We start from the raw sequence: 23,247 nt of genomic DNA, 5'->3' as shown, positions 1-23,247 counted from the left end.
TGTAATCCCGGCCTCTGATAAGGAGAGGACAGTTGACCCTTTCCCCAGTGTACACAGCACAAGCTGAAATGTGACAGGATGTGTCAGCCTATTGCGAAAACTAAATATTTCAGGAATTATTTTTAGATTTCCTCTATTTCGGTTACCAATATGACCTTTAGAGTATGAGGGGAGAAACCCAATTGGTAAGGGAATTGTTATCAATTTACATTTCCAGGAGGCGCAACAGAGGAATAAACACAAAGCCGAGTTCTAAGAAAAGATGCTCCAGAATTGCTATTTCATGGGGGAATGCAAATATTTGCTCGAACGCCACCGGTATCCATTAATGTATTTCCTAAAATGGACGCACACTTCATTGTACAGCTTGCAGAAGGCTTTTTCTGATAACAAAAAAAAACAAAGAAACATTGCTCAATGCAAATCTTAAAAAAAATAATATTTAATCAAAGTACTGAATTGTCAACAAAAATAGACTGCAAGATCTGTCCTTGGGACATGTAACAAAAACCCATAGTGCAAAGTCGCATGAAATGTACAAAAAACAGAAACAAATATATACAAAGCCAAAACAACGTACTAGTAGAAAAACCTTGTTCCACTGTATAAAATACAAAAAATAAAAAAAACTTTATAACTGTTACAATAGTAGCAGCAACAAAATCAGCACCAGTAGTCGATGCTCGGAAGTATGAATTACGGAAGGCATGACTGGCATGTGACAGGTGTATATATATATATATATATAAATCAGGTAAGACATTCATAAGATTTATATTTCCAGAGGAAAATCAGAAGAAATTTTTTATTTTATTTTTATTTTTCACATTCACCAATACTTAATACTGGATAGACCGCGCAAATATTGTGTCAGGAGGTCCAACAATGTTGCAGGATAAGATTTTCAGAGAGGCAAAGGCGAGTAGTAATCCAGGACTTCATAGGCTGCAGTCGAGGCTTTTACTTCTCTGCTCGTGATACATCTGTTTAAAAACATTGAATGTGGTTTGGGAATCTTGCACTGGCCTTGAAGCATTTTTCGGAGTGGACTTGAAAGACGACGTTGACAGAGAAGGACTGTGACGACCTGCGGATAAGAAACAAAGGGAACCCATTATGATTTGTTAGTCCCTTTTTCTTGTTTTCCTACCGATACGGCAGAAGGCCCCCAGTAATTTATCATGTTCGCAGCATCAAGCCTAGGTGTAACTTGAAGGCCCTGGGCCCCAACACAAAATCTGTAACCGGGGCCCTCACCTATCATGTCCCATTATAATACCGCTGTCTTATGTAGCAGTTCTTTGGGCGTGAAAACACGGGTTTCTGGGTAAAAGTAGGACAGCAGAGCCTTAGATGCACAACATCTCCTAAAGAGAAGTTTAGTTTGTGTAGAGTTCATACATGCCTACGTCTACATAAAAATCCAATGGTTTCCCAAAATGCCAATTATTATGAACATCGTGGCTGATCTGCTTTAATTGTACCTCACCTTGATCTTCGGAGCTGCTATCTATTCGGCTTTTCTTAACAGGACCACCACTGCACCATGCCTCTTTTTTGCTTTTAATACCTGCGGAAATAAACAAAAATGTGTTTATTTGGGGTGGTGTCATTAGATGTAAAATACCCTCAAACATCTAAGGCAAATATTATGTTGCCTGAGTAAAGAAAGGATTCTTTACAGTAAAAGCATAACATAAGAAAGCTGATTGGTATGAACCTCTTTCATCAACTATGTCCACTGGAGAAAGTTTGGGTCAACCAAAATTGCTTCGCATTAAAAGGGTCTTCAAAGCACAGGTCAGAATTAATGTTGGCCGAACAAGAGGCGAAATGCCCTCAGATACCCTGGAAACACTGGGATGGAGCCTTTTCAGCCGTGAATTCTTCCAATCTCAGTGCATTAAACAAACTGGTTCTTAGGAGGTCCCAGCTCCTGAGCTACCACCAATGTTAAGATATTTTTACTCATGTCAAGGTGACCTATCATAAATGTGGAAACTAGTGGAGAAGTCTAACTCAATTTGCTTTTCAAGTTTGGAAAATTTGGATGTTCTTAAGAATATATAGACAGATTGACAGACATTTACCTTCTACAACACTTTTTTCTTTAGCAGCCTTCGGCTCTCCTTTTCTCTCTTGCGAGGACGGACTTCTGTTAATAAATTCTGGACATAATTTGAACTCCAGCATTTTCGGAGCCTCCAAGTTCTTGGTCTCCGACTTTGAAGACTTATAATGTAAAGAACTATCAAGCGACTTCCTCCTCTCCTTACATCCAGGTTTTTCAGGAGAACATCTAATTTGAAGTTTGGTTAAACTTATACCTTCATACGAAGCACGGTTTAAACCATCACAAGGCGACAAGTAGATTTTCTCTTTACTGGAAGTGCCTTTCTGGTCAAGTCCTTTGTTCACCAATGATCCTTTTTTATGACCCCGTTTTGGACCTCTGTGTTTTTTGTGCAGAGACTCAAATGCTCCACTGGTTTTCGTACGGCCTTTTCGGGCTCCATTAATGCCTGTGAAGGTTTCAGACTCCACGTTCTTTGTTTTCACATTTTTTTTAGCAGGAGACAATGGTTTTAACAGTTTAGCTAGTGAAGTAATACCAATTATTTCCATAGAAGACTTCTCAACAAGCCTTGGTCTTACTTCAGTTGGCTCATTCCTTTGATCCATCTTCGGCCCTGATTTTTTGTTGTAGAGTTCTCTTTTTCTCTCCAGATATTCTTGTACAGTTGGAACCTTCTTTACTTGGTCAAAATGGCTCTCAGGTCGACCTTTCACCCTTTCCTTGCGCTTCCTCGGAGAACAAACTTGGCCACTAGCCGACGACTTGTCCAAACTACTGGGTGACTCTGGCTTCTTCATACTCTTCTCCGATTGCTTAACTGTACTAGCCGGTTGCTTATATTTCTCATTATTGGCTTGACCTCCAACAATTCGGCCCACATTAAGACTCTTGGCAACTTCAGCCACTTCTGTGTTTTTTTTAATCTTTTGGACGCCACCTTCTTTATATTTCCTCTTCATTTTCAACAAATGCTTGTTTTTCAAAAAGTCTGTTTTTATGATAAGTTTCTCAGATTTCCGTGAGCCATCAGCTTTTACTTTACAACCTGAGGAAGTGTCTTTGCTTTTCTTACTGTTGGGGTCTCCGACATGACTTTTTGACTGGAGAATCTTTTCATTGGTCAGGGTGTCATTTTTCCTCAATTCTTTCGGGGCTTGATCTTCATTGAGATACTTTTCAGAGAAATCAAAATTTGCTTTAATTACTTCTTGAGGACTAGAATTCATATTATGTGGACTGAGCGTACGTTCTAAAGAATGCTCTAAAGGTTCGAGCTTTGGACGTTTGAGAACAGGCGGTAGGATTTCAGCACATTCCGTTTTACGAAGGTCTGGCAAAGTAGGCTCAAGATTGCCTGCTGAGGGCTCCAGAACGTCCTCTGAAGGTTCAGCTTTAATCACTGCAGTAAGGTGCGAAGAACTGTTGGTTAAATCTTCAGTCTCATCCAATTCTGTCAACTTACAATTGCATTTGGGTGCATTTCCATTTGTGTGGGTTAACCAACTGAACAAACAACAGAACAGCTGCTTGTCCGAGACGGATATAGGCTCATTGTCAGACTTTTTTACGGAACTTACTGCAACATCCACAACAGGTGCTTCAGATTCGTTCGTGAAACTTTCAGGCGCAGATTCTTCCTCGTACTCTGTGGGTTTAGGAGAATCTTCTGGAAAAAGCTTAGTTATTTGATCCTGATCCAATAAAGTAATATGTATATTGGCATCTGGACTATCACAAATTTCAAAATCATCATCCTCAAGTTGTATAGAAGTCACCTCATCTGTAGACGGTTCAGGTGTAGGCACTCTCTCAACTATAGACGGTTGGTCAGTAGCTTCTATACTTGGAGACGCTATTTCTTTGGTTGAGGTGTCCACGGCATACTCTATTTTTATGTCCTCAAAGGACGCATCATTCTCACCTTCAGATGGCACCGCACTTTTTGGAATTTCAGGTTGTTCTGTGGGGTTCCTTAAAGATACAGCAGTGCTCCCAAGTTTACTTTTAGACATGTAATTTTTAATTCCAAAGGGAAATTCTGTCAGAAGCTCAGACAGCTGGTCAGACCCAGCGTTGGATTCGAAGTCATGTTCATCAGAAGCAGACAAATTGTGTTCAGGTTGTATTTCGGGGCAATAAAAATCTGCTCCCTGTTCGTCTTTGATGTTGTCACAAGGCTCAATTTCCTCTTGAGGGTCTGATTTAACGGCCACCATTTCAGTAGTAGAGGAGACACTACTTGCCGTCTGGGCGGCACCACCTATATTAACATTGGGGATGTCCTCCTGAGAAGCCTGCCGAGTATTGACATCCATCGGATTCGTTTTTGCAGGTTGTAAGCAAGGTTGAGTTGGCAAAGAACCTCCAAACATCATTGCTATAGAGGAGTCATAGAAAGAGTTGCCTTCCACTAGGGTACATATGCCAGAGATTTGCAAGCCATCATCAAACTTTTCAGTAGAGTTCTGGTCAACATTACAATTAGATGACACCTCAATGTTACAAGGCGTAGATGAAACCATATTGCTTCTAGGTTGGACATCTTCATGGTTATTCATGGTGGTGGTATCTACAGATTCCAAAGCTTGAAGTAATTTATTAAGACAGTCCTTTTCTTTAAATCCACTATTACCATTGTTGGCCAAGCCACCACCTTGTGGAACAACTTTGGGACACTGGTTTATCTCATTTACCAATTCTTTTGTCTGTACCAGTGGAGAGACTATAGCAATCTGAGGCTCGATACCTTTTGACGAATTAGGGCCAGAATGGTCCGATTTCTGTGCCAGCGTGACTGTAGCTGGCTCATTTATGGAACAAGCTGCAATTCCCTCTAAAAGACCAAGAGTATCAAGGTTGTTGTCAACCATATGATTTGGTTTGGTTTCTGAATACCCAATCTTATTCGAAGTGAAGCTTTGAGGAACAGATTTCCAGAGAGGCAAAGAAGCTTCGATAGCTTCTCTTGAACTGGACGTTAAGAGTATCTTGGCATACAAGTTACTGGCGTTCGTTGTACGAACAGGATTCCAACTTTCATGGGATGCTGCAGTTGTTTTTGTATGGTTATGAACAGAAGTTACACGTTGTCCATTTTGGGCTAGGTTCCCGTTGCTGGAATTGCCACTGGAATAGCATAGGTTATTTGCCTGTACAGATACCACGGATGTTCTTCCAACTATTTCTTGAGGGTCCTGGTCTCTTAATGTCTCAGAACCTAGGGCCTGGTCAGAAAAATTGGCACTGCTTCCAATATTCATCTGGCCACTATCAACACCAGTGTAATTTCTCTGATTAAGTACATCACAGTTATTAGAGGGGTATACATGACTGGAAAAGGAATTGCTTGGTTGGGCAATGTTCTGGACAGGAACAGTCAAGGAATTATATAAAGTGGGGGTCAGCACACCCTGTGTAGTATTTGATGGAGATCGGCTTTGCATAGTTGAGTTTTGTGAAATCTGTAGTCTACCCGTAGGGTCATTTGAATGAACGCTCCTAGCGGGAAGGATAGAAATTAGTGGTGGTCTCGTATCAGAAGACCCAGAATTATCCTGCGAGGAGCTTTGCATTTTCTGTCTCAATAGGTTATTTTCACGATTGAGTAATAAATACTTTTGTTTGACACTTCTATACACTTTTAACAACGCAAGAACATCTTGCGCATGTTTTTGGTCCGGTGGTACATTTCCAACATGGTTTGGGTACAGCACAATCACAGAATTCATGTCCTGTGGCTGTGTAGGAGACTGTCCCGGCTGTTGAACATTTTGTGCTACAAAGTTTTGATTAGAAAACCTCTGGTTTACCGAAACATTGCCAATATTTGATGTGTTTGTATTGGACCGAGGATACGGAGGTGGCATTTTCCCAATAGTGGCTGAAGGTAATACATTAGAACAATTATTGGCAAAAATATTTTGAAAACTTGACATTTGACTTTGAGGATTTTGGACATAGTCATTCATGTCCTGCTGTGACTGTTGTGTATTTATATGGGACACTGACTGGTAATTTGACTCCATCTGACTATTTTGACCATTCGGATTATTTGAGGTTGAAACGGGAACATTTGTGTCATTAACAGCTTTGTAGGATACCAGATATGGACCAGAACTTCCATTTTGGACGGAATATATATTTTGACAGTTTTGTTGTGGCATTATTGGCCGGGAACTTATCTGAGCATTTCGACTGGGTCTGTTGGCTGAATAAGTATTACGCATCTGTTTCGGTGTTGTGTGTGTATATCCACCACTGTCTTTATAAGTTGGTGAGCTTTGCAACTGTTGAACTTCCCTGGTATTGTATCCGTTTGCACCATAGCGCTGGACAATGGGCATCGGCTGAGCCTGCTGCTGCTGGACAATGGGCATCGGCTGAGCCTGCTGCTGCTGGACAATGGGCATCGGCTGAGCCTGCTGCTGCTGGACAATGGGCATCGGCTGAGCCTGCTGCTGCTGGACAATGGGCATCGGCTGAGCCTGCTGCTGCTGGACAATGGGCATCGGCTGAGCCTGCTGCTGCTGGACAACGGGCATCGGCTGAGCCAGCAGAAAAGTCTGGATAAAGTTTGGATAAACTTGCCTTTGATAATTTGATCCCACAGGGTTCTCAACATTAAGACTTCTTTGATGGTTTGTGGCAGTGGTTGTCGTAGGATGCCGTGGACTGTATGAAGAATTATACTGCCCTGGTGAAGCCTGTGTGGTCGGTTGCACTGGTGCTGTGGACTTTTGACTTTTTGACAAAGCAGACAGCTGAATCTTTAAAATCTCTTTGGCAGATTTAGCACGCAGCAGACTCTTCAAAAAATGGTCGCTATTCGCAACAAACGTTTGGGTAGAATTGTAGGAGTTCGGTGGCACACATGTAGTTTGGGTCTGCATGGTGGGGGCTGTGGATGAGGTAGACTGTGGTAAATACTGCTGGTTGTTCGGATGGGCAACTGCCCCATTTGTGTTTCTACTCCAATCCATTTTGCTGATGCTCATCGGCTTTTGTAACCTAGACAAAAAAAAATAAAAAATTATATTCCAAAATATACATTCATATTCTCTCTATAGGTAAAAAGATATAGACCTCACTCCCTGCACTTCATTGGATGCAGCAATTACTTTTCTTGACTATTAATCTACCCACTAACCCATTCTATGGCCATCCTTTGCATACACACGTTAACCATGTGCTATAATTTGGTCTACTCTGAATGGTCATACCAGAAATTCCACGCGTATGCCATCGCCATTTATTAAAGGGGTAAGCAAACTTTCCAAAAACTTCTGACACTAAAACCTCCAACGATCACCAAGATGAAGCGGCAGAAGCGCTCGGGTGAGAGCTGAGCCACTTTGTTTCTGATCAGCTTTTCACTGAAAGCCGATGTAACGACATACAGACTTTATAGAAAGTCTATGGGACTGTACACCGTTACATCGGCTTTCCGAGAAAAGCCGATCAGAAACAAAAGCGTCTCAGCTCTCACCCGAGGGCTTCTGCCGCTTCATCTTAGCGATCGGTGGAGGTTTCAGTGCTCAGACCCCCACCGATAAAAACTTCTGACGTGTCAGAAGTTTTCTGAAAGTTTAGTTACCTTTAAAGGCTAAAAAGCTATCCACACTAAAGCTAGCAAGTAACCCACATTGCCGGTTTGTGATTTGAAATACGACGTGGTTTTACGACGAAGTGAAAAAAATACTAAAATAGAAAATCTACAAAACAAATGAGCAGTCACTTCACTTCAGAGACCGGAGATACTCATTGTGTTGTGTTCACCAATACCCAGAACAAATAGAGTTGGACATGCTGTCGGCTCCCCAGACAAGCCTACCCTTCCCTTATAACCTAGTTTACCGTTTCACTAGGAGTCAAGACTGATGGAAGTTTGGACTCCACGCCTCGTACTGCCAGTTCCGCCTTGTCTTATAAGAACATTAGTAAGTGGCAAACCATAAAGTTTAACCAATTACCTACACCCACCTCTGGTTTGGAAAACTTCACTCTACCTTAACCAATGGGAATTCTTCCAGCCATGAAGAATCCCTTAAAATGATATTACAGTAGCACAAACCAGAAGAACAATTACAAAAACCAATCCTACCACCACAACATATGCAAGTGTTTGTAATAGGTCTCCAACCCATTGAAAAAAGCCAACCACTCGTGTTTAACTTCAATGGTTTTCCCTAAAATTAGGCTTTAATCTCTGCCCCCCATGCGACAAGGTTTTCAATCACGTCCTCAAGATCCGTGATATTAGAAATAAATTGACAAATGAACTACTATAGTAGATAAGCCACCAACGCGAGCAGCAGAATAATCCAAAACAATGGTGGTCTGAGCCGCTTTGTGATGCAACATATGCCATTCACTTTCTATTACACACACACACCCTCTGTAAAAAGTCACAGATGGCCGCGTGCAGTCACCCGCATTTGCGGGCCGTGCTCCCATCATAAAGTATAGGAGCACGGTCCGTAAAATAAAATAAAAATACGATGTCCTATTTTTTGCGGGGCAATGCTACGGCCTGGATGCCTTCCCGTAAACATACATGAATGTGTCCATAAGCAATAGAAATCAATGGATCCGTACTTTGACGCCCAATTACGGATCTGTAATTGAGAATCAAAATTACTGTTGAGTGCATGGTTAAACATCATGTGAATAGTGCTCTGGCGTCCCTCCCGGTCTTTGTTTACAAGCGGTCGATAAAACAAAATAGCCAATCAAAACGGTGTTGCCAAGAGTGAAGCGCATGACCGCAGAGCCCTCTGATTGGTCACATGTTGACAGCATGTAAACAAAGACCGGGAGGATTGCCAGGTAAAAGGTAAGTATCTATTGTTTTTTGTTTGTTTTCACACATTTGCCATGCACCTTGGAGAGCTATTTTACATACTTTTTTTCCCCATGGAGCATCGCCATTAAGACTTCCTACCAGCTGGATCTCTGCAAGGAGAACCAGAACCTTTCCAAGAGCTCCAAACATTCTAGTAACACAATTAAACCCCTTCATATCACATCAGTAAGACACTTTGCTACACAAAAAAATAATCTTATTATAAAGAGTCACACCGAGCAAGTAAGAGGACCATCAGATAACTACAACGGAAGGATACAAACATCACTTTTACATAAAGTAAACTGCTTAATTTTTTCTAGAATATCCCGTCCGAGATATGTAAAAATTCTTATTCCGCTAAAAAAAAAATCTTACAAAATACATACAGTATTTGTATCTGTAATCTCTCAGGATGCCATCTGTATCCTGTCTCTGTGGTGGATAGAATCGGTTCCTCCTTTCAAACGGCTCATGAGACATCTTTCAACAATGAGGACGACGTTCTTAATTGATGAAAGGTCCGGAGAGTTGAGGCTGCAATTCAGTCAGGATAATTGCTTGTATGGGCAGAGTTTTGAGGCAGGGGAGGTGTGTAGGTAGTAGATGGCTCCTGTCAAAACCGCCCCTCGCACATCGCAGTTGTCAAAGTAGCCTGGATTTGGGAGGGCTAAAAGATACTCCATCATTGTCCAGTCTCGGAGTCCAAATCAAATGATGATTCACCGGAGAGAAGACACAGACACTGAAGTGCTTCAGTATCAAGAACGTGGTTCTCTCTGCTGGTTGACGCCTTGCGTCGTTTATTTATACAGAACAAAGCAAATAGAAAACATACATCAATTACATTAAAGGTCACTTATAGTATACGAATATATTACTTGCATGTAACAGCGGAAGCATATCTATATACGGCATTGGAAGTGCTCCCAGCCCCCTCCATTGGGGTAAAAAGTTCAGTCTAGCGAATACTGAACTTTTGACCGTCCTGGGACTTCCAATGTCTCAGATTGTATCACAGACAATTAACACTGAATGATTTATGGTAGGCAATTCAGTTTATGGTTACTCTCATACAGTAGAAGAAGTCACCCTAAAGCGCTAATTAACTGACCAAGTAAAAATTTGCATTTAAAAAAAAATTAAAAAATACATATATCTGTCTGTAATTCAGTAGCAAGTGTTCAATTTTTCTACAGCGCCACTGCAGGTGAACTGAAGCATTACAGTGTTCCCATTAAAATCAACTGGCTTTCCACGTGATACATGGGAGAGCGGAGTCCTCCGGGGCAGAATATTGTATTTGCGACGGCTCTTCACTGTAAAAAAGATTTGGATCCTGAATGAAGGACCCCTTGCTCCTCTATTAACTCAGAATTCCCTAATTGGAAATGAGTTTGCTTAAGCCGACCACCCCTTTAATGATCCTAAGCTATAAAGCATATAATTCCCTCAACAGTACAGTAGCTTCAGAAATCACAAATACACGGAGCATTTGGGAAACATTGAGATTTCCTTACAGTATCAGGTTACAGGAACGCTGCCGAAACATTATCAAGGGAGATGGGATATAATTTGTTTTTCATCCATTTTCAACCTTTGTCGCGCCTCCTGAGCATTCCCTTCAGTCAGTCACAACATTAGCACCTATCATTATTTCCAAACTACAAGGAGAAAGTCAGAGGACGGTATCGGATTACAAATGGTAAGTATAGAAACAGAACGAAGTCAGAACAGAGTCTCCAGGGAAAAAAAAAAAAAATTACAGAAAATACTATAATAATATAATGTACTAAAAGCTTAAATCCGGTTTACATATCAGTTCAAACCGGTCATCAGAAAATGACCTATCGTTTAAATCACAATTTTATGATAAAAATGTTAAAATTTTTAGGGATTGGTTTTAAATTTTCTAGGTCATGGACATCTTGTCGTTTTCACTGGCCACTGAGCCTCACATACTGATCCTTCCTGTTCTGTAGAGATCACATCTCAGCAGTCATCTCATTATCATTACAGGCCAGATAATTGAAAGGTAAAGGTACGTGTAAAGGCCGTGTAAACAAGCGCCAATCAATGAGACAGCTCGTTGATCGGCGCTCGTTTGCTCCTTCCACAAGGGGCTAGTATGGGGACGAGTGCTCGTTACTCCGGTCACTCGTCCCCATACATCATGTCACTTGCACTTTTGACCCTTAATGAATTGTTGCTCAAAGAACCATACCTATACAGCAAGCAACCCTGCCCGCTCACCATACAAAATCCATAGGGATTAGAACTCGCCTTTATAGGGCATAATAAAATAGCAAAACCAGACAATCACCTGTAAGAACAGATCCTTCGGAGCTACTTTTGAGAACTCTACTTTCACCAGTTGAACTAAGCGCTGTGTATACTCAAACCTTGGTAAGTCAGTCGGAAAGCAGATAACATGGACACCGCAGAGAGAGAGAGAATATATATATATATATACATACATACATACATACACACACACACACACACACACACCTTGGTTGCCCCTTGGACGAGGTATGGGCCCTACTGGTCCTAAACTCTTTGCTGGGGGACAATACAGCTGAAGAACATATGCAGCACTTTAGAGAGATCTCTGGAGTATTTTTAGGGCTACCAGGATTTGTTGAAGGCACCAAAGAACAGGTGGGAACTCTCAGAGGAACACCATATAAGGCCCCATGCACACAGCCGTAGTTTCCATCTGTTACTACAGATCAAGTTGCGGACCCATTCATTTCTATTGGCCACGGACACCTTCCAGTATATTTACGGCTGTAGATGTGATCCCCAAAATATAGAACACGTCCTATTCATGTCCACAATTGCAGCACGGACTTGCCCATAGAAGTCTAAGGATGCTTCCGCAATTGCAGTCGGCTACAGATGTGCATCCGTATTTGCAGATACATATTTGCGGACAGTAAAAACCCTTCCGGTCGTGTGCATGAGGCCTTAGATAGTAAATTACTTGAACTGAGAAAACATCTGTTCTTCCAGGTCATTCGACAGGCCTTTTGGAGGACTTTCTGGCAGTAGAGTGGTGAGCTGTCCATTTAGTTGCCCCGTGTATACATTACTCCTGTAACATTTATCAGAATATACACAAAAATTGGTTGCAAAATTACTTCTGTCCAACTTTTTTTGGTACGATTAGGTTTCACTACACTCTAGTGGTTGAAGAAGGGAAAAGCAGATGGGGCGAGTCTACAACACAAAAGCTAGCCCATGCCAGGAGGCTCCATAGAGTAAATCTGTCTCCGACACAAAGGCTAAAAGTGGAGGCTCTTTATTCTATGGAGCAGATTTTGCGTTTCCTGGGTGTTATGGTGGCGTAGAGTGAAAGACCACAGGAAATGTAATTCTGTCGGAGGCAGCCAAAAGGACGGGTCTAAAGCTTAAAGTCTAGTTTTATGTAAAGTCTCAGAGCACCAGGGTAAAATATAACTAAATCACAATGTTTGGAGCCGCTCCCTCGTTCTGTCAAGGTCTTTCCCATACAATTCTGTGGAATGTTCCCAACGCCCACACACCCATCCCCCTCTTCTCATTTTTATCTTCTAACACAAGCTTTGGGTGGAGATTGTGTTCACAAATGCTTAATCATGGGCGCACACAATGGTGTAGGATCAGAAGCAGGTCAAATTTTTAACAAAAAATATATAATAAATCTTGTGACACCTAGTACAGAACAAAACCGGAAAGAATTATACTATGATAAACATTTGCCTCGGAGGCTCCGTTCTCCATTTCAGATGTGACAGGAAAAATAGTCAAAATGACGGAAACCTTGAGTGACAATGATGGTATCTGTTGTACGACAGAACACCGCCTCGGTTTCTGATAGATATGGAAGCAGACACGGTTAACGTACTTACGGCTCCACTCACATCTATAGCCCATGCCATTAACCATGTGTAGGTCAGTTGAAAGATATACCCAACGTATTGTATGGAGACGAATACAGCGATGACATCATCAGATAGAGGATTCCATACAGCAATTCTACTACGAAGCCCTTAAAAAGTACATAAAACCGCGTGTCGAAAAGTTCTACCATTAAAAAAAAAAAAAAAACACACATCGTTGTGGAGACTGATCGAGTCTTTGAGAGTTACGCTGTGTTACGGAAGGTTTTCCCCAATAACTTTGCAATCTCTGCAAAAACTCGAACCGGCAAGAGCGTCTCGTATCTACATCGACCTGAACAATACGATCTTAATTATAGAGCTAGACTTTATACATAGGGGCACAGAGGTCAACCAATCACCTATAATGAACATAATAAAGAATTACCTGCTACGATCAGTTTATGGAACGTACCATTATATCTTAAGACATACGGTCTTTTTTTTACCCAAGATGAGCCTATCAAAGATCAATATACTTAAAGGGGTATTCCAGACACTTACGGTATATCCCTGTTCTCAATATAGGTGCGGGTCCCAGATCTACTAGACATTTACGGCATATCCTGTGGATATGCCATAAATATCTAAGACGGTAATACCCCTTTAACCCCCCCCATCACTAAGCCCCACCCCTCAGCCGATCATTAGCCAAAAAACGGGACAGATCAGCAGGGAATTAACCCTGGTGTTCTCTGTAGGATCTTCTGAATGTTTCTAAAAAAGTATTGTAGAAGATCCTACAGCGTGAACAAGTATCACCTTTATGTTTAACTTCTAGGTTTATTGTTCCTTTAAAATATTCAAAAACGCTCAAACAAAAAGTACATAAAAAAAGTGAGAAAACTTTGGACGCTAGACCGACAATTGGCAGCTGGTCGATTACCAGACTGCACAATAAAAAGTTGTTTCACGACACCGAGCAAACTTCTGTATCAGTCGTATCCGTTTCCACCAGAAAAGTTTCAGAAACTTTCACCACGACTTAACATCTTAACCATTGAATGTCTGACACTCAGACCATGCCCAGTTCTGATTTTTCAAAATGGTCCTACGAGAATGTTTTTGGACTACGTAGCATGTCCCCTTAGGCCAGTGCTTCACCTAGACTTTTTGTAATGGGACTTTCTAATTTTAACCAAGCGACAGCTGCAGTCCAGAGGAAAGGATTGAAGTGAAAGCAAGTCGGGGCACTCCTGTGTACTGCAGCTGTCGCCCATTGTACAAAAAGTCTAGATGAGAGAACCAGTGTAGAGTCAAAAACTATTCTCTTATGGTCGATTAATTTTTTGGTAAGGACTAAAATGTGAAGGAGATCAAATACAGGCAGAGAGAGAATTGAGCACATTTTTTCAATTTTATTAGAGTAGTTTAACGCCCAGAACCTTCTCCTTTGTAGAACTTCAAATTTTTGCTGTCCCACAGCTGCTCGTAGAGGATGTATACGGACTATAGTACATAAGGCATCATCTGAACAGGTTATTGACAAGGTTTGCTGTTATTAGGACAGATCAGTGGCTTTTCTGAAAAATAGTTATTGTCCAAATCACGGAACCGTCAATGTCTGTGGTCGGTTTTGTCGGATTTGCTTTCCGGCTTTTAGATTTCGTTATGTTCTTACAATGGCTCAGAAGCAAGGACAAGATAATGGATCATAACGCCAACTCTTATAAGCTCAGATTCAGGAAAATAAGCGGCTGCCAGACACCACTTGTTTCTCGTGGAAAAAAAAATAAGGATCAGGCGTGAAATACCCAACAAGGAATTATTGATGGCAACCTTTGCTAGTCTAATGTTTAGATTGTGATAGATTCTACTGATTTTGAATGGCCTCTCACAAGAAAAAAACCAAAACTAATGTTTATGTTCAGCTTAAAGTTAAACTCGACTTTTCAAAGTTCAGCCTTACAATTCCAAAGCCCCTAAAAAAAGTTTAAGAAATATTTCATCCTCCACCTATCAATAAAACAACGCTACCATGCCATCTAATCAAAAATATTTCTGCCCTGGGGTAGAAAATCTGATGGAAATACTTGGAATCAAGGACTGGCGTTGCCTCCAATGATGTTGGCTAAAGGTAGAACACCCTATGATGAAAAATCTTTCATGGTGCGAGAGATCTCCAAATTCTTCTCATTTTGTTCACGTCCATTAATGCCTTCCCATCACACAAGGTTTTCTGCGTCCATACAGTAGTCCACGGCACGAGCCCTACAGGAATCACGGTTATATAGCTGCTACGTCTTCTCAAGGAGCTCATTTTTTGTTGCCCAAAAGTTTCACACAGGCTTCAGTATAGGTACCATTAGTAGCCAAATGTCCCCATTTGTGACCAATATGTCCACAGGACTATCCAATTCTGTATTTTTTGTGGCGATATAACTACTGTAAACTAAGGCATGTAAAGCTGGGGTAAAAGCAGACAGCACATGATGAAGACAGGAAGATGCGGCTTGAAACAATTGTAATAAATCAGGTGGACCCTTGAGACTTGACCCTTGTCCTCCATGGTCTCCAGTTTCAACATTTTTCACATTTCCTTTGTATCCAAGGTTCCCCCATGTGGTGACCAGATGTTTTTATTCAATCTTTCATCCAATGGTGTCAACTTTTTCTAAAAAATAATAAGAAACTCCAAATCGTACGTGAGCAGCGGCTACATTGATAAAGTAGAGATTATGGGATAATACCGTAGAAGCCAGTTGATCCAGTTTGGCAACCAATCTGCCATTTTTAGTTGTTTGTTCTCCAACAAAACAGAGCGAAAAACATCTCCGCCAATCATAAAAAGTCCAATACCCGTCCCCAAAAAACAGACCTCAATTCAAGTGACTAGACAGAAGATTCCTTGTCCACAATAGTAATTCCCCTATTAAAAAGTCATATCTATCAATATCTGTTACATATGATGTCCCTATCCTACAAAGATCACATTACCATTCTCTTAGAGCTCATCCAGAAAACAGAACAGACAGTCACTGGCTCCTTCTCTCTTGACCCCCCCGACCCATGACTAAAGAAGGGGCACAAAATACAATGCTCATACAAAAGTTAGAAGAGCTTCAATATAATAGTGAAAACGGCCAATCAAAGACATCAAGACTGAAATCAAGCAGAGCCGTAATGTAATGGGATACTTTAAAACAAACTAACAATTTTCTCGGAAGAGATTCTCTTTACATTTTTAAAGACGACAAAGTAAAAAGTTCAAGGTGATTTATGCTTTGCACACTTATTTAGAAGGTTCTTCCTATGATCATCTAATTACAAGGTGTCCCACCGCCGTGTTTCCCACCGTTCAGCTGTGATCTGTGAGAGGAACCATTATATAAGTCTTAAGTTTCCCTGCAGTGCCACCACAGGAGAAATGAAGCATTACAAGACGCTTGTGTAACACAGTTCTACATCATACTCATGGGGAATCCTCTGGTTTTTGGAAGTCTACCTTAGGTGATCAGGACACCGGAAACCAAACTCGGGTTCCGATGAACTTTATAGTTGCATAAACAGATGACATGTCAGGGGTACGGTTGGTTTTTAGGGCCAGTTAGACTGGTCCAGCCACAAGCTTTTTTTAATAGCCAGATAATAGGAAATTCCAAAAAAACAAACATAAAACAAAAAAAAACAAGTTAGATGCCAGCAACAAATTCCTAAGCAGCTGCGTGTTTCAAGAAGCCCCACCTTCAACCTCACCCCAGAAAGGTTTTTTAGGTTCTCTCTGGATGTACAATTCAATCAAAAACAAACACTAATTTATTTTAAAAAAAATGTCAATGATTTAAAGCAACCGATATACAATAGTAATAAAAATGTATTAACAGTTAAAACAATGAAAACGCCTAAACACAAAATGTAGAAAAGCAGCTAAATAAAGTGGATGGACTGACGTTACTTAGCGGATCCTCATACCCTGATATTTCTAGAACAAAAGGGGCCCGTGCCCAAAGTGGGCTTTTCTGACTTCATCGGCTACAAGATGAGATAGTCCTGGGCACACAACCTCTGTCCGTCCACACAAAAGACAACTAGATCAAGCCTACAATGCCTCGTTCGTAACTACATAAAAAGGACAGGTGATTTCAGTTTTACGAAACTTTGCTACTCACACCCTTTCCGGGAATGTGAGGGATTTCCACAAATCTTTGGATCAAAGTCCATCTGCCTGAAATACATTATTCCCTATTGATCAGGAACTAAATAACATGTAGATATTAAGAGGTTTTCCCATACAATATGTGAGGATATAGGGGGCAGTTTTTTTATACTGATGACCTAGCCGCAGGATAGGTCATCAGTATATGAACGGTGGGGGTCCGACACCCTGACCACGTACCGACTGCCGGAAGTTATGTAGGGTCGGTGGCGGAAACAGAAGGCTCCGTCCACTGTATAGGACTGCACCTTTGCACGTGAATAGGAGCAGAGCAGAGCTGCAGTTCGGCCGCTATACAGTGTACGGGGCCATCTGCTTCCAGCACCGACCCTGTACATCTTCCGGTGCCCGTAGGCAGCTGGTAAAGCGGATTGGTTCAGGGTCCAGGTGTCGAACCCCCACAATCTCATACTAATGACAATTCCGGTGTACAGGTCATCGGTATAACAAAGCCCCCAGCCTGGAAAACCCATTGGAGCCCTTTTGCACATGACCAAGAGACTCGGGCCGCTTTTCACAGCATCCAAGAGGCACCCGATAGTTTTCACAGACCGACTTTAGTGCGTGAATCGGGTCAGTGAATACGGACCTGACTCTCCGATCCGTGGAAAGCTAGAACATGTGCTCTCTTTCCACAGATCACGGACAGGACTCGAGCGGCACACACGGTTGTGCGCCATCAGGGCTAACGGTTGGTAACCCGCCAGATAAGCTGGTGGACGCAAGGGGCAGACATCAAGGCCCGCTCGCTATGCCGGAAAATGTCACTGCCACGACCCAGCAGCCTGGCGGTCTATCACTCTACCGGTGTAGACACAAATACACCAGACCCTCAGGACATCCAAAGAAAGGTGGACAACACTAGACCTCGCAACGGTAGCATCAACCAGCCGATCCGATCGCTCGATCATTGGCGGAAATGGACCTTTACTCAACGTTTTAAGTGGCACCAAGACGTCTGGAACACAAGTCACTCAACCGAGGTTACAATGGGGAATGCACTTTGATCCACTGCATGAGTTACGTAGTCATTTAACTTCCAGGGGACATCGATAAACATACTTTGTCTCTACCTGAAGGTGTAAACGTAAATGCATCATAAAAGCAACATACACAACGTGTCTGCTAAGCCAGATAAACACCATTGTATTCCCAACCTAAACTAATGAATAACAGCACAGCCTTGTTCACACGAAGGACGATTCACGCTGATAATGAAGCGTTTCCGCGTCGGAATTCCGTCGGTAACAAAGCTCCTATTGATGACCGTGTGAATTCTCAGCGAATATTTGAAAATCGTGTCAGAAGCCACAAGCAGATTATCCTCATTGAATGTAAAGCGGACCCCCTATGTCCGTCTCACATTACATCCCACTTATCCCAAGAATAGGTTTCAAAGAATGGAAATTGCTCAAAGACCATATGGTGAGGAGAAACCATCTAGTAAAAGGGGGGGGGGATTTATGAAGCCCTCTGCGCACGCCAGTTTCTGCCGTAGAAAACTCGCATTTTGCACAAAATCTTTTCTAATTTAACGCCACCTCTGACACGTTTAAGAAGGTGGACGGGGCTCAGCCAGAGGCGGATAGGGCACCGCCGCCCAATAAATTTACCATAATTTCCGCCAGAAAGACTGGCGTGAATTATAGCGCAGGTATACTCCTGCGCATAGCTAGAATAGATTTGGTTTTCTCCATACGAAATGCCAGTCATAATAGATTGCCCCAAAGTCCTTTTCTGGAATATAAACTAGTAGAGAGGCCTTAAAGGGAAAGGGTCATGTATTTCATTTTAGTTGTGGAAATAGCGGTTTCTGTAACTCCCGCCCACCTAACCAGGAAGTGGTCGGGAAGCAGCGGTAGCCGAGAAATATAGAAAGGGGTTTAGGGCCCCGTTCTAGAGATAGGTGCAGGTCCCAGAGGTGGGACCTGCATCTATGGGACATTTATGGTAGGGCCTGTGGATATGCCATAAATATCCAAGATGGGGAAAACCCTCTAAGGCTTCGTTCACATCTGTATCAGGACTCAGTCAGACCTACCCATCAGGGGAACGCACAAACGGAAACCAAACGGAAACCATAGCTTTCCATTTGCATTATTGATTCAGACAAAAAAAATGGAAACCTTACAGAACGGAGACGAACGGAAACCATTAGCAATGGAAGCGCTACCATTGAAATCAATGATAATGTTAACGGAAAACTATGGTTTCCATTTGTGGGTTCCCCTGACGAAAAGTTCTGACTCAACCCAAGAACAGACCCCCGACGCAGATGTGAACGAGGTCGAAGAGAACAAAAAAAACATGGCTTTACCATACGTAAGCGACCATCTTGTATAAATCTTAACCAAAGTGGTCACGAAGATGATTAAACAAATAACTTGCTTTCCGAACGAAATTCACAGGAAGACGGAAAGGAAGAAAAAAACTCTTTCATGTCCATGTTATTTCCTCAGGGACGGAGGCGGATGGGATTATACACAAATTTTATTATGCTAGTAAATGGCTTATTCATTTTTGAGCAAGCAGCGGAGGGCACATGATCGACCTCACGCCCTGCTGGTTCTTACACAAATAGATTAATACAAATTTTATTTAATTCATACCAAAAAAAAAAATAAAAAAAATTGTGAGCTTGATTCTGTCAACAATGTGTATGTTGACAGAAAACAGGCTGCCCAAAACAGCACCTCAACCCTACCAATGCACTTACAGGGCAAGTGGGAATTTTAAAATTACCCATGATCTCATAGGAATATTTTTTTAAACAAACCCACCCCCTCTCAACTTATACAACTAAAACTCTCTAAGGAGATAGAACAGTTTATTACAAGTACTTCTTGAGGAATGCCCGATATATAATTGAGAACAGGAGACGCGCCTCAGCCGACCTCCTTGGGGAGAATTCAAAGACTAAAATATTTTCTTTCCAGAGCTGAAATCTGAAACCTTTAACGCTTAAAATCCAGGGGAAAAAAAAAAAAAAAAAAAAAAAAAAGTCTACTCCACTGTGTTTGTAACGTTTGATAAACGATCAGCTTAACGGAAAAAAAAACAAGCGATCGACGACCCCCCACTCCACTACTTGATACCAATAGAAGTTTTAGCCCTCATGCACATAGCCGTGTAGTATTTCCGGTCAGTGAATAACGCACGGACAGGACGCGGAGCGTCACCCGCATTTGTGGACCGCGCTCACATTAAATGATAGGATCACGGTCTGTAGATGCAGAAGATCAGAGACACGCGTAAATATACGGATATCCGGTAAAAATGAAGGGGTCAGTATTTTAATTACGCATAAAAAATTACGGTCGTGTGCATGAGGTCTTAAGTTGTGAATCTTATTCTTCCACTCAAATATTCAGTAAAAAAAAAACATTTTTGGAAAGAAATTTTTGAATTTGCAGATTTGTAAATTTTTTTAAAAAAGGAGACGTAGCATATTTAACAAGTAATGAAATATTAAGAATTACCATACAAGTTTGTAAAATCGTTGAATATCGGACTTTCGTGGTTACGTAAACAATAGCCCAACATTTCTCTGTATGGATTCCAGCTTCAGGACCAAATATGGAGACTTGACGAGAATCCCAGAATTTCTCTACTAGGTCACCGCGTTCCAGCGTAAACAAAGTCCTTCGTAACGTCTAAACTTTCTGAAGACTCCCAGATGTACAACATATTCGACCCCCAGCTCATCACTTGGGTCAAGAAGTTATTTCCAAGGAACGCCAAGAACATTTAACTCCGCTCAAACAGCCCAACTCTTAAAGGGGCCGGGGCGTCAAAACTCCGGTCCATATTATTGGCTCTATGCATAGGGGACGCCTCTGAGCCTAAACTGGGCGTCCCCTAGTAAAAAGTAACTCCCGCTTTGGAGGGCTTGGTTCATCCATATATTACATGGTTGGCCACCAGCGGGATTCCAGGATCTGGACCGGCAGCCGCCATCTTTACAGACGGGGTTGTCTTCGGGAGAAAGCTCCTTTAACGCCTAATTCCACCGCAGCTCTATTTAGATTAGATTCAATTTCCCAGTGAAATCTTATTTTTATGAAATCCTTTTCTTAATAACCGCTAACATTTTCCTCTTAAGATTTAAAATTGACTTAATCACAACATTGATCATAAATAAATCGCACAAGACCCTATAAGAAAATCTTACAACATAAAGAGACCATAAAGAAGACTCAAAGAGCAGCTCCCACCCTGGAGGACTCAGCGTGACAATGTATTACATTGAATGCCTATTCATTTGAAAGGGTGACATGCAATACCGAGTCGCTCCAGCAGTGGCCACTGCAGGAGAAGTGCGCAGTCAACTGCACAAGGGTTTCAGCAGCCAGATCCCTAGTGATCGGCTGATCGCTAGCGGATCCGCATTTACAGAAAAGCGATGACCAGATGGGACAACCCCTTTAAATATAGGCATTTCATCATCATCAGAGGAAGATGTTCTGCAGCAGCTGTAGTATATGAAATCCAAACAATTCAAAGAAAGGGTTTTCCCTGAATCCTGCCCAAATAGTGCTAACAATTGTCTCAGAAGTATTTTTAACCCACCATGAGCCATTGCCGAGTTATCTTGGTGCAAATTCATCATCAAACCCAAAATAGAATAAATCTGCAGATGCATCCTACCCCTAAGTTTGTCTTTTTGGATGGGTGTCCATTTTTATGCAATGAACCAGGTCGATCAGGATCAACAGTGACATAGATCATGAATGAGGCAGTTTAGAGAGCTCGTGGAGTTGCCCTTTAAATGATTTAGAAGGGGGGCCCTGCCAGTGCAAAGTAAGAGGAGAAATCGGAGTTCAGTTTCTGGCAATTAAGAGTTAAATACTAATTTATATGAACGACTGAAATCCAGCACTACATGATATCCTGCAGCACGATCTTCACAGGCAGTGACTACCACGGAGCAACATGAAGTTAAGAACAAAGAAACAAAAAGTAACTAGAAAATAACGGATCCCGGGAGGGGTCATACAGGAATCCGCCGCACTGGACGTCCAGCATGCTGCACTTACACGAGTGTCCACCGGTCACCGCTTCATGAACGCCCCGCAGAAAAACATCAGCTCCGGAGCCGCCGTGCCCTCTGCTGCTGCGCCGCTGGCACCCGTTCATCACATTGAAAAGAAGAGGGCGGTGCCCAGACAACACAAGGCCAATCACTAAGCAGAGGGGGCGTGGTGATCGACGACCTTTGATATTTCCCGCAGAGAATTCGGACCGGATGGGCGTGGCTTAAAGGACGAACTCCATTGGGTACGCGCTGTGCGTGGTTGCCGTGGTGATAGTCGCGGGAGCCATCTTTGAGTTTGGCAGTTTGGGAAAATATTTTTTTACGAATACATACAATTAATCGATACGTTATCTTGATCAGTTATATTAGATATCAGAATATTTAATTTCTTGCCATAATATCACTGTATAAATGTACACACACTGATCACTATCAACACAGTACAGTATTGCCTCTCGAGACCATTGCAGACTGCATAGGTTGTATTTTTTTTTTAATTTTGACTCAAGAGAGACATCTGCAGGTTGTGTGTAGGAACTGCACAACTACAAATTATTGTAATTTTACCCGGGGTTAATCTATAAAAAAAAATTTACACATATTTTGAACACAGGGGAAATACAAACTTTTTCTTATTATTGTATATCAAAATAAAGCTTGAAAAGAGGAATAAATTCTATCCACCGCAGAGACACGATACAGATGGCATCCTGAGAGATTACAGATACAAATACTGTATGTATTTTGTAAGATTTTCAGTCGATTTAGGCTCTGTTCACACTCAGTTTTTTGCAGGCAGAAAATTGTGCCTCAAAATTCCATCTGGAATTTTGAGGCAGATTTTGATCTGCCTGCACGTCGTTTGCCGCGTTTTTCGCAGCGGCCAAAAATGCAGTGAAAAATGCTTTCTCTGCCTCCCATTGATGTCAATGGGAGGTCAGAGACATAAACGTCCGAAGAGAGGGCATGTCGCTTCGTTTTTTGGCCGTTTTTTGGCGCGTTTAACGACTCGGTTTCCGCGTCAAAAAACGTGTAAAAAAACTCAGTGTGAACAGGCCCTAAGAATTGTTACATATGTGGGACAGGATATAGATAACATCATGTGATATTCTAGACATAATTAAGCCGTTTACTTTATGTAAATTAGTGACGTATGTATCCTACTGTTGTAGTTATCTGATTGGTTGATGTTTTTTTTAACTAAAAGCATGAAGC

General features: G+C 41.8%; 1 protein-coding gene across 1 annotated transcript; it reads right to left on the bottom strand.

Annotated features, from left to right (window-relative positions):
• Positions 1-420: 420 nt before the first annotated feature.
• Positions 421-22,121, bottom strand: RESF1 (retroelement silencing factor 1). The gene is made up of 4 exons (XM_075855916.1): positions 22,034-22,121; positions 2,091-7,084; positions 1,490-1,570; positions 421-1,087 (listed from the first exon to the last, which is right to left on the bottom strand). Exons 2-4 carry the CDS (start codon positions 7,069-7,071, stop codon positions 939-941), a joined length of 5,211 nt encoding a protein of 1,736 aa, XP_075712031.1. The 5' UTR covers positions 7,072-7,084; positions 22,034-22,121; the 3' UTR covers positions 421-938.
• Between the last annotated feature and the right edge of the window lie 1,126 nt (positions 22,122-23,247).

Source organism: Rhinoderma darwinii, chromosome 3, assembly GCF_050947455.1.
Source record: "Rhinoderma darwinii isolate aRhiDar2 chromosome 3, aRhiDar2.hap1, whole genome shotgun sequence".
Classification (NCBI taxonomy): Eukaryota; Metazoa; Chordata; class Amphibia; order Anura; family Rhinodermatidae; genus Rhinoderma; species Rhinoderma darwinii.
The sequence above is the reverse complement of the archived record's forward strand: the minus strand, read 5'-3'. Positions and strand labels throughout refer to the sequence as shown.